The following is a 12,715-nucleotide window of genomic DNA, read 5'->3' on the forward strand; positions in this document are numbered from 1 at the left end:
CACGGCTCCCGTGCTCATCAATGTGTCCAATTCAGTGACATCTGCTAGCTAATTCTTAGTTAGCATAGCATGACACGGCTTCATCACTGCCTCTGTGCACACTTTTAAAAGGTGTGCTATTACAAGAGGTCTTGCCTTTCAAACTTGGCAGTTTCTGAGAATTTCAGTCTACAGTGTTTCTCAATTATTTTCTGTTACGCCCCCCCCCAGCACAATGAAAACTATTTGCGCCCCTCCCCCACCAGCCACGCTCCCCCGCAACAATAAATGATAGCATTTTTGTTGCAAAACAGACCTACACTGTAGAGTTAATACTCGCTTTGCACAATGAGCAAGGAGAGCGCCACTGCCAACTACTGGAGTGGATGTGCAACTACACTATAATTTAGTAGGGCCTTTTTGTTTTGTTGTTTCATCCGTTTGTGAGTTTGCAGGTTATTTCCTGCCTCATGGAGAATTATAACTTATCGACAGGATTTGCGTTTGTTTTTTTTTTTTAAACCCATGTTTCACGGGCCAGATATCAGAAGATTTTCCTGAATAAATTATCACTGTGGGCAGTGCATCTGGTTAGCACATCCGCCTTTGTTTTGTGGTCAGGTGATTCCAAGCTGAGGAGTTAAATGGGGGTGTTCTTCCAAATAATGAGCTGTACCCCGCCTCTTGCCCCAAGTCAGCTGACTCTGCAATGGACAAGATGTTTAGAAACTGGATGGATGGACTGATTATCCCGTGGGGATGTGTGGAGTGTTTTTTTTTTTTCATAATAGTCGGTTTCATGTTCCGCTGAATGCAAACCCTTACGGTCATTGGTCAACAGCGAGTTCACTCATTCTGTGATTGTGACATAAAATTGGGAAGCGACCTTAAGCTTGAGCTGTTAACTATCACAATTCGAGGAGCAGCTGGTAACGTTAACAAATAAGCAGCTTCTTTGTTTGTTCTTGAATGACTCATTTTTCTTATTTGCCTTTTTGAAGGCTTGGATGTGCTATGTTAAATCTGCTATAAGAGTTTGTTTTTTTTTTAATTTGGGGAAGAGTATCAACATCTCATATTTTCATTTAGAGCTGTAGATTTGATTCCCCTTAAAATGAGCACATTTCCACAAAAAAATTCCAATGACTGATGTCGATGCAAAAGACACACACAATGGTATTTTTTCAAGAAACATCCTGTCCCCGAGGACTGAGAAGGCAATCACAGGTGAGAAATTACTGCCGTCATTAACAACAGCACCACCAAAGACGTCAAGTGTTTGGATGGCTAATAAAGTGATTAGTTCCAGTCTCGTGGGAAAAGATCAGAGGTCAGAGGACCAATGATTAAACATGGTAGTGGTTACTTTTTACCAGGAGGGATATATGTGGTCGTAGAGGGGGCGGGGGGGTGTCACCATCAAAAAAAAAGAAAAAAAAGAAAATGCCATGAAAGCCTTGCAGTCCTGGTGGAATGTGTCTGATTTACCTGTTCCTTGCAGGGGCTGAGAACATCACTGTTCTCATTAGAAACTGCTTCTGTGCTGTCTCATAGCAACCTAAAAATAGAAACGTCCCTATTAGGCTCTATGACTGTGATAGCTGCTACAAGTTTTGGCCTTTAATTGTGCAGTAAACACGTATGGCGTAATCCCCCCCCCTCTAGTTTCAGTGAGTGGTAAAAGTTGACTGATGGGAACGTCATTTGGTTCATCCCCAGCGTGTTGTCTGCATTGAGGATGCAAACCTGTAATCCAGAAGGATGAACGTGAAAAATGAAATGTGACCTTAAAAAAACAAAAAAAAAACGAGCATGACACATTGAGTAATTAAAATATGTTGAAATCTACTAAGCAAGAATGAAAACAAATTCACCACTTATTGTATTTCAGATGTTTCGTTAGTATCTACAAATAAATGACCAATTCTTCCACTTACATTGATGTCTCTCTGAAGGTACACTAAACATGGTCCTATATCCTATAAGTGGCTCCATTTCTACCCATTGACGTGTTTGATTATTCTATTGTTAAGGCAATAAAGAGATTTCAAGTGTTTTTAAAGACAGACTTACCCTAAATGGAGCCAGAACACTGCTATTAATTAACCGTATCTTAGACACACTCGCGCGCACCCACGCACGCCCTCACAAACGCTCACAATCAAAAGAATAATATATCACTAAATGTTTATTTGCCATACCTTCATTTATCACGTAAACTACACGATTCACTCATTTCGTTTCCAAATCTCTTCTTTCCAATCTAGAATAAAATGCACGCACTGAGCATTTCCATGTCAATACCGCCTGTGTGTGAGCGTGCGTGTGTGCGCGCGCACGCTGCGAATGTGCGGCTCATGCTCAGAGGTTCTCGTCAGACGCACGTTTATTTTATTTTGGGTGCGCTCTGACGTCAAGAGCGCGCACGTTTCATTCAACAGGCTAAGAAAGTAAGTTATTTATAACCCGCAGCGTCTCCAGGTTGCGCTCCTTGAGTGCGCACCGAGAAGAATCCAAAGCATCCTCCTCATCGGGACTCAGGCGTGTGAGAACAAAAAAAACGAAAAAAGAAGACGCCGATCAGTTGCGCTCATGTGCGTCCCACTATATCACCACAGAGGGTCGGCGCCCTGGCTGTAACCGAGGCGGGGTGTGGATGAAAAAAAAAAATCATAATAATCCTGGGTGAACTTTGTTTTGAATCGAGGCATTATCTCCTCATTTCTCCATCCTGCTGTGACGCAGCGAGACTGCTTGCGAGCATGGGAATCCTGTCTTCTGACCAGGTAAGACCAATCGACTATTATATTATTAAGATATTCAGTGAGTGTTAAAACAAGCAAAGTTGGCACTGGACGTGGCATCGACGCAGCATCTAAATCAATACGGTAGTTAATATTCCACCAGGCAATTACCACTCATCGGTTAATAAAACAAGATTAGCGCTATAAATAGATGCCTGTTGGGATGGAGCGCGTAGGTTTTGTGGTCAACTTCCACAAATATAGAAGCAATTTGCTGCTTTTTATTTCACTTGGTTATTTTGGTTGATTCATTCGTTTCACTGTTGTTGTGATGGAATCAGATCAACTGATTTCAGATAAAACGGTTACGGCTCTTGAGATACCGTCCCTTTTAATGAATAAACAACAAAAAGACTCAAGTTCACACTTGGAAATAGTGTGTATTTATGGTTTGCGTCGTCTTTGTCAACAGGCTTTCATCATAGTAATGTTGTGGAAGACTGCCATCTGCTGGTGATTCTGCAGCAGGGCAACAATGTGCTTGTTCGCGGGTTCGGATTCGGGGTCGGGCTTCCTGCGTGGAGTTTGCATGTTCTCACCGTGCCCGAGTGGGTTTTCTCCGGTTACTCCGGTTTTCTCCCACATTCCAAAAACATGCAGGCGGCTCAGATAATGGATGGATATTTTAGATTTTCATTTAATGTGTTTCTTCCCGCCAACCCCTGCCCCCCACCCCACAAAGCAGTAAAGTCCACACAGAGAAAAGCTGTGATTGCCGGGGCGATGGCTGATATTCTGGAGCTGCGCACTGACGGGAACTCGCTCCTGAAAGCGGTCTGGCTCCGACGCTTGAGGCTCACCAGACTCCTCCTGGAGGGCGGCGCGTACATCAATGAGAGCAATGAACGTGGCGAGACGCCTCTCATGGTGGCCTGCATGTCTACGCATAGCGACCAGCAGAGCGTCAGCAAGTCCAAGCTGGTCAAATATTTGCTGGACAACCAGGCTGACCCCAACATACAAGACAAAGGAGGCCGGACCGCTCTGATGCACGCCTGCATCCACGAGGCGGGACACGAGGTGGTGGATCACCTGCTGGGCAACGGGGCTGATCCCAGCTTGGAGGACAGGGGCGGGGCCTCTGCGCTGGTTTACGCTATCAATGCAGATGAAAAGCAAACGCTAAAGTTGCTACTGGATGCTTGCAAAGCCAAAGGCAAAGAGGTTATCATAATCACCACCGATAAGTCGCCATCTGGCACCAAAACCACCAAACAGTACCTAAATGTTCCTCCGTCTCCAGAGCTGGTAGAAAAGTCCTCGCCGGCATACTGCACCTCACCTTCTGATATCGACGTTTCTGCATCTCCGATGATTGAGCAAGAGCAACAAAATACCGTCTTCAGCTTCCAGACTAAGCTGAAAACATCCTGCTCGGCCAACAAGCTGGCCAACGGGCCTACTTCGCCCACGCGGCGGCCCACCGGCCACAAGCGAGCGCGTTTGCCTCAGCTGAAACGTCTGCAGTCGGAGCCTTGGGGGCTGATAGCGCCCTCCGTGTTGGCGGAACGGGCAAGCAGGCACGACGAAAGCAAGAAGGCCAGCTCGGACGAGGACACGGTGGCAGGTTTGAACGGCCTGACTCTGAGCAAAAGGGCCGTTTTGTCTCGGCAGAACAGCGTGGATGGCAAAGAAAGCGTGTTCCCGCCCGTGGGCGAGCCCGGCTGCAAAATGACAACCTCGCTGTCGGTTCCCCCGACCTCCAAAGCAGCCTACGAACGATCGCTGGGCCAGCACCAACCTCTGGCGCGACGCAGCACCGTGCCCACCGAGGAGGGCGCGAGCGTTGGGCATCCCAATCTCAGAGACACCATGCACAAAAGGCGACTCGGGAACGACCACTACGACTCCGACTCCCAGCTCTACTCCGACTCGGTCATGCTGGACTCCCCGAAGGTTCCGGTGGAACGAAGGAAACTGAACACCTCCCCTCTGGCCATGTTGACCAGCTCCAGAGAGTCCCTGGACAGCAACGCCAGCACGTCCTCACCCAGCACCGTCCGCCGGCGTCCACCGGGCCTCTTGGAGAGGAGAGGCTCCGGCACCCTCCTTCTCGACCACATCTCCCACACCAGGCCGGGCCACCTGCCCCCTCTCAACGTCAACCCCAAACCTCCCATTCCTGACATCGGTGCCAGTAGCAAACCATCCTCGCCTTTGGCCAGCGTGATTCGATCCTTAGCGCCAGTAGCACCCAACACACCAAAGAGAGGTGGGCAGAAGTGTAAGAAGAAGCTTGTGAGAAGACATTCTATGCAAGTGGAACAGATGAAGCAGCTTTCTGACTTTGAGGAGCTAGCTCATTAGGAACGAGCGGTGTTTTATGCAGCATTTTTTGTCTTACCTGCCGACATTGTCAACAAGTACACCCATGAGTTCCGTCTTGTAGACTCACAGGTGTGTAGATGTTGAAGAGGAAACTGGAAAAGCAAGTGACAACTGAGCAATATAGATAGATTTCCTCCTTGTGCTGCTTCCAACCTTGAGGATTATCTTTTGACACCATGTCTGCTTTAAATGTTTTACCGTTTTGAATGTAAATGACAAGTTAGGACAGACACACAAACTATCGCTCCGACGTGATGACGTAACAAGCAGGGATCGTTCTTGATCCCTTTGTAGCCAAGAGGCCACTTGAGTGCACTTTGGGCAGATGTAATTAGCACTAACGACGGGCTTGCTCTGGAGTCGAGATGTAGCGTTGGGGAAGATGTTTGACTGTTTGTAGCAAAATTGTGCAAAGTGCCTTCAAGAGTGATTTGAAGATCGGGATGGAGTGGCGAGATACATTTGATGTATTTAAAAACCCACTTGTAAAAAAAAAAAAAAGAATAGGATGTAACCAAACTGTGTTTCATTTCATCAACGTTGTTGGCTTCTAATGGAGTGAATAATATGCCTTAAAAATGTGTCGTGGAACTTTATTGCGGAGGAGAAAGAAAATGGGGACAAATGTTGCCTATGGAACTGTGTAACATCATTTTCGCAGCACATGTGCTTGGATTTCAATTTAACTAAAGGAACAGTGGTAATAACTTGGTGATCAAATGTCCTTTCACGCTTAAGGCAATCAAATTTAAGATCATAAAACTTCCATAATTTCAGCACCTGTTTAAATAAAGGTTTAAGTAACACAACAACAATAGAAACCATAGTATTTTTTGCACATAGTTTATTGTACATTCCGAATAAATGTCTATCTCTTCAGAACGCCTGATTCATTTATTTATGTATGTATTCATCCATGAAGTAAGAAAGTTTATCCGCAATTAACAAGGAGACTTCCTTGACCCACATGTAAATATGTACTGTTGTGTTTGAAAGTCAAACTAAATTGAAATGGAAATTCCAGGAAACTATATAAGTTCCAGAGAATTCACAGAAAATGTCAAAAGCAATGGCTACACGAGTGCATAGTCGTTTGTTTAGATTTAATGCGGCCTCGAGAGTTTCTGTAGTGACACCTAGCGGGCAAAATTACAGATTGACATAAAGTCTCATTTTTGCTTTGGAAAATGGGTTTCCTATGACAGACAAATATAGAGAAATTATATGTAGTGATTATTACTATGTGTCAGGTTTAATCACCTAAGCCTTCTCTTAACAAAGACAAAAAAATGTATATCATTTTCAATCAAAATTAAGTCATGAATAAAATATGATAAATGTTCATATTTAAAAAAAACAACGCATCGCTCAAACACCAATCGCAGTAAGTGTGTGTTGGCGAAAATAAATGTTCCCACCCGGTTTCGAACCGGGGACCTTTCGCGTGTGAGGCGAACGTGATAACCACTACACTATGGAAACTGTTGCAATTCTCCGTATTCAAATATAGAAAACGATCGCCTGCGCGAGACACTCGGTTGCGTGAGTTCGGGTGTGCCCACTGTGGTCAGAGATGCCCACGATCACTACTGCATCATTGACGTGAACACATCCCAGACTGCATAATAACCACAACGTAGCAGGTAATGGGTGTTATGAACAGGACGTGACTGCAAGTGGAGGAGTTCACCAGGCGAGGGCGCTAACGACTAGGGGAAACATTGGAAGGTATGCGAGGAGTGATGAATAAAGAAGATGGTCGTCAACTGACCAGCTGGATAGTGCTCATGGATTGAAGCGGGTCAAAAACCCAACAATGGGCAATTACCCAAAATATATTGTAATTTACATTTTGAAGCTGTGAAATAAATTGGTTGCATTGAACAGGTCTAGGAGAATTAAGAGTTCGTCTCTCCGAGCAGTTTCCAATGGAGGTTGGTTAAGGTTCGCCAGCCACTGTGCTGGATCTAATTTCCGAGAGCATGGTCACACTTGCATGTCAGCTGAGTTGGAGAAAAACATGTTTCCACCCGGTCTCGAACCGGGGACCTTTCGCGTGTTAGGCGAACGTGATAACCACTACACTATGGAAACTGACGGGTGTAGTGGCCGAGCCTCAAGTGAAACACACAATTTGCTCTTCACGGCCGCTGACCCAAATTTAACACTCCGCACGAGGGTACGTTTAGGGGGATTATTGGTTACAATTAAGAGAGTTTATAATTTAAAATAAAAAATGTTACGACTGCCCCGTGGTGTTTCTATTTTTAAATGCATATCAAATAAACGGTCGTTTTTTCCTTTTATAATATCTTCTTCCAAACAAATATTTCCATCTTTCTTACGGGCTAAATAAAATTCAGCATGCCATTTCACTGCACGTCCTTTTTAAGGCATCAGAACAGTCACGTGTCGCAACCGAACTACCTTTGCTCAACCAATCAAATGTCCATAACCAGGCTTTAGTACCGCCCATCGCTAAGGTTTAAATTAGGTTGACGCTGTACAGCTCTGACGAAGTCGGATTACACAACTTCAGTATTTTTTTTTGTTGTTGTTCTCACACTTACTCGCAATCACTTTTCAGCTGTTTGTGTAAACAGCGGCATTGTTGACTCATTTTGTGTGTCCTAACAACACAACGATCAAATCTAGTTCATAACTGTAGTGATTTATTTTATCCACTAGATGGCGTCAATAACCACTGGATAGAAAAAGAACGTGCCACAGCATATACCACGACGTTTGTCCGTCACAAATACAAGCTAATGCTTATCTATTGCTAAGCTAATGCTTTTTAAAAAAAATCACCCACAGTGCACTATGACCCGGTGTCATGTGACTAATTCTACCTATCAGAGCAAAGACTTGAATTGAACTGAAAATCATGAATTAGCCACCAGGGGGAGGAGAAGCAAAACAAATACAATATATTTTTTTAAAACCAATCTGTTTAACACCACTATTGTACGTCGTATCATTTTATATACTACAGTTTGAGTCAAATTAACAGCAATTAAATAAATAAATAAATAGTAATAGTAATTCGTTCACTGCGAATTGTGTCCGCTTCTCCTAAATTGACCAAAAAATACACAAAACACATTTAAAAAACAAAACAAACTATTATTCTTTTCCAAAATGTTCTGATAATAAATTAGAATGTGAGAAAAATAGGTTTTGCAACATTTCTTTCACTCCATATAATTGTCATAATTTTTTTACTTACTTTTTCACCACTCTTGCTCGTGTTTTTCTATGACTGATGGAGAATTGCCGGCCTCTTGTCATCAATTATCTTCAGGCCTTGATTTGAAAAAGAAAAGGAAAATACAAGCTCAAAACATTAACAACATACATGTACTTCGACTGTGTGACTGACAATGTGAACTGATGGTGGCTGGATGTTGTAAAGTGTGCTGTGACTCAAGCTCATAAGTTGACAAATATTTTGTTTCCAACACACCAAAAAAACTCTGCGGTGTTTTGTAAGGTGAAATAAGTCAAGGAACCTTGTTTTGGAGAGCTCTATTTAATTTCCAAATATTTTATTCACATCGCCATGTTGTGTTGTCTGTCTGTCGGTCCATCTATCAACGTACGCATCAATCCAGCCACATCCTGTATGTATCTATCAACAATGCATCTATCTGTATACACTTACTGTATCGGTCTATGTAGCTACACATCTACCATCCACCTATCAATTTATCACTCTCCATAATTCACTCTATTTATGGCCCATGTGATTGGATCCAAACATTGTATTGAGGCACACTCATCTACATCCACCGCTGATATTATTAATGTCCCCCCGAAGGAGGCCATAGCCGAGGTGATGAGATGAGATGAGATGAAATGAGACGATACACTTTATTGATCCCCAAGGGGGAAATACATCTGTCAGAGGCGGGAGGCAACAAAAATGAAATGAAGCAGACACATCGTTTGGGTATAGCCAAAATAAAACAGGAAAGGTCCGCGAAAAAAGCGAGAGGCCACACGAAGACTTACAACGTTGGGTACACCTGCATAATTTGATGACATTATAATATCAGTAGACGACAGACATAACGCATCATTGGTTGAATTTAACGATCCGTTTATTATATTGGTAGTTTACAAATATAAATGGACCCAATTTAGATATTTGTGGCAAAATATTAAAAACCCCTCTCTGTACTTGGGAACTATTGCAAGCTAAAGCAAAGACAAATAAACAAATTATAATTAATACCTCAATAACAACGAAGCATTATTACATGCAGCTTTCATGTTGGATTGTGTGCGTACGTAATGAATTGTCCAATGGACATATACTTATGCGCATTTGAAAAAGTAAAAAAAAAAGAAAATGTAATGTATTATTTATTATTTCTGTAATAAAATGAAGCACCTGAACCAAACCTTGCTTTGTTTTCTTATGACATAATACATTACTGCAACACACCGCTGTATATATTAATATACATGTATTTCTATTTATATATTTTTTTATCGTCTGGCATAGTATATGAATGTGTACACGGGTCCAGCCGCAACATTATGACCGCTAGCACAATATAACGAGATCCAAAGCGAGAGTCCCATCCGATATTTAATATTACATTTTGATCGACCCTGTCATGGACGTGTTCATTTTTATTTTATATATTATTTCATATGTCTTAACATATTTATATTGCATTATTTTGAACTAGAAGGTGGGCAGCTACACACTGACACCGTGTTCCAAATTATTGTGCGTAAATTGCAGGTATGTCAAATCAACATTTGAATTTGTGTTTTTCTACGTTTTCATCGTGTTTCTTCTGTCTGTATGGATCACAAGATATCAATCTCAGGCTAAATGACTTGAATAGCTATTTCATGTCTCCCACTGCAATTTGAATGTGTTAAGGGTCAGTTGGGAAAAAAAGATGTTACGTCAGGTCACATGCTTGGAAGAGAGACAGAAGACTGGCTGTTACTTACATTTCAGCAGGTAAGTTGATTAAAAAAAAAGACTTAAATGGAACTTTGAATATAGTTTATATGATCATTGAGGGACCGGCCAATGAATGGACAGAATTTAACTTGATGATTTGGTCTTGTCCAACAATTTAAATTTCTTTGGTGGGCATAACAATGTTTGTCTTGATTTTCAGTTCAGATGACTCAATTAATACAAAATATGCTTTTGGATAGTGCAGCACCATACGGACAAAATCTTATATCCAACCATCATGGAAAGTTCGGAACACTGGATTTTGAGTCATTTTGTAACAACATACGTTATAATGTTTATTCACTGTAGATTGTATTGACTAAATGGGCCAAAAGAGCAAATTATCAAAAATTTCAAACATTGCATATGACCTGAAAATGAGGCGACGTTATTATACATAGTGCATACAACAGAATACTCTTGTGGTACAGCAGCTCTTAATGAATGTACTCGTTAATTCAAATTGGAGGGGGGGGGGCGGAAATCTCGATTTTATATATGTATCGTCTATTATTCCAATTCAAAGGTCAGGTTGAACGTGACTCCCTCACCTCTGGATCTGATTTGCATTCATCAACTCGAAGCCGCCAAGGTGTGAGATGAATGATGAGCCGGCTGTGATGCATACATGCTGTAAAACAAAAATGTACAGTGGTGGATGTCCTGTATGCTGCAGTGTATATAAAAAGGCCCCATAAATTCACGTAAACCATAGGGTTAAGAAATGGATTGTGCCAAGGGTTTGAAAAGTTTGTGAATTTTCAAATGTAGAATCCTCCATGGGAATAAACCAGGATTTTACAAAACTGAAGTTAAGTGCTTCATAGGGAACTTAAATATATTTTTGCAAAATCATGACTCAATTTCATTTTTTTAATTTTTTTTTATTTACATGTTAAATGGGATTTTTTTTTTTTGCTATTCAATATTTTCAATGGGACTTCATTGGCATTTTTGGGTTGGGGTGAGTAATATTTAACTCCAAAGTTGTGTTTTTGTTCTCCAATCTTAGGATTGATTATTTGATAACATCCTAAAAAATTGATACAATTCTACTTTAAATCTGTCAAAACGTCATGCTTTTTGAGTTATTATGCACAGAATTGAACTGTTGATATTTATGCTTGATTATGATACATTTTCCTAAAATTTAAATGAATCTCTAATTAATTACCGTGGAAACTTCTAAATCGGGGCATTTCCAAAATTTCCCATTTTATTAATTCACAAGAAACTGAAAGGAAAATGAAATTGTCAATTTAATTGTACTCACTAAAAAATAAATAAATGCACATATTTTAAATTTCAAAGCAAAACATGTCAAGAAGATCAATGCAATATTAAAAATACTTATTAAAGGCATGATCTAAAGCAGTTGTACTTCTAGACTCCCTACAAAATGTTTGGAAACGTGCTTATCTTTCAACAGTGTCCACATACGAGGGGGCAGATAAGCCCGGGGGCTAACGTTGAAGAAATACTTGTATAAATGTAAAGCAGGCTGATGCTGAAATAACGTCGCCCTTCGGGGGTGGGGGGCATTTTGAAACAGAATCAGGCAAAGCAAAATTAATGGGGTATATGTCTTTACCCCCCACCCCTTCCCTCCCTTTGGTGGCATGCCCTATCATCTATCTCTGGACGATGGTGGATGGTGGGGTTGTCATGTCGACCGGCCCACAAGTTACTATGACAACAGCTCACCAGGAAGCACTTGCTGGGGAGGTTATTGCCTCCTTGGGGATGGAGGAAGGACGTTGGAGAGGGTGTACTATATATATATATATATATATATATATATATATATATATATATATGTGTGTGTGTGTGTGTGTGTGCATTGTTGTTTCATATGTGAGGCTAGACAAAGCTATGCTTGAATGGAGTGAGAGGTCAACTGTGAGGACACTTTTTGTATTTCGACTTCCTACTCCTGCGCTCAATACCATAACCTCTCTGGTACACATTGGGGGTCGTGCCCGCGGGCTAAAGAGGGAGCAAGGGTGACAATAAGAAGCGTCAGATGGTTCCCCCCAGTTTTGCTTAACATTTTGTCATATAAATGCCACTGAGACAACTTTGGAACGATGCCCGAGGTGTGTGGGGGTTGCGGGGGTTCACAATGCTTAATTGCCCCATTAGAGCTGCCAGGGTAAATTGGTGGAAGGCCTAAGTATATACTATATTGAAAACAACAACATTCATGGCATTCATTCACCTGAGGGTACAGGCAAAGTGCTCGTCATGCAACAGTAAATGTAGACTTACGCAATAAAACATATTTACATGGCATTACACCGTGCCCACCTTTTTTTTTTTAAAGCACAAGTTCAAATAAACTGTAAACGCAACGCCCCATTTGAAGACGTTTATATGCCGAAAAAAAAAAAAAATGAATACGTGTGCTTGTGTCCTAAGAATGCAATGGCAGATTTTCAAATGGAAATGAAAATTTATTAACCTGTGATGCAATCGTTAAAAAAAAAAAAATCTACTTTGTGATGATTTTATTTGATTTATTTATTTTTGGGGGGTGGGCAATGGATAAACGGATTTCACAATGTTGATTGTTTATTGCGCCAAATGATTTATAGGGCTGATGTTGCATTTATATTTT

At 41.5% G+C, this 12,715-nt stretch overlaps 1 protein-coding gene and 2 non-coding genes across 4 annotated transcripts; 1 reads left to right on the plus strand and 2 right to left on the minus strand.

Annotated features, from left to right (window-relative positions):
- The first annotated feature begins 2,354 nt into the window (after positions 1 to 2,354).
- On the plus strand, positions 2,355 to 5,983 carry ankrd34c (ankyrin repeat domain 34C). Of its 2 annotated transcripts, none has more exons than XM_088298664.1 (2): positions 2,355 to 2,765; positions 3,466 to 5,983. In XM_088298664.1, exon 2 carries the CDS (start codon positions 3,507 to 3,509, stop codon positions 5,088 to 5,090), a length of 1,584 nt encoding a protein of 527 aa, XP_088154790.1. In that variant the 5' UTR covers positions 2,355 to 2,765; positions 3,466 to 3,506; the 3' UTR covers positions 5,091 to 5,983. The 2 variants fall into 2 exon arrangements, with proteins under 2 accessions (XP_088154790.1, XP_088154791.1); XM_088298665.1 differs by having other exon boundaries at positions 3,469 to 5,983.
- A 537-nt stretch (positions 5,984 to 6,520) lies between these two features.
- On the minus strand, positions 6,521 to 6,593 carry trnav-cac (transfer RNA valine (anticodon CAC)). The gene has a single exon. It is a non-coding gene; the product is annotated as a tRNA-Val (tRNA).
- Positions 6,594 to 7,132: 539 nt separating this feature from the next.
- trnav-aac (transfer RNA valine (anticodon AAC)) lies at positions 7,133 to 7,205 on the minus strand. The gene has a single exon. It is a non-coding gene; the product is annotated as a tRNA-Val (tRNA).
- Between the last annotated feature and the right edge of the window lie 5,510 nt (positions 7,206 to 12,715).

The sequence above is a fragment of the Idiotropiscis lumnitzeri genome, chromosome 6 (genome assembly GCF_059441095.1).
Source record: "Idiotropiscis lumnitzeri isolate Australia: NSW breed Sydney's pygmy pipehorse chromosome 6, RoL_Ilum_1.0, whole genome shotgun sequence".
In the NCBI taxonomy this organism is placed as follows: domain Eukaryota; kingdom Metazoa; phylum Chordata; class Actinopteri; order Syngnathiformes; family Syngnathidae; genus Idiotropiscis; species Idiotropiscis lumnitzeri.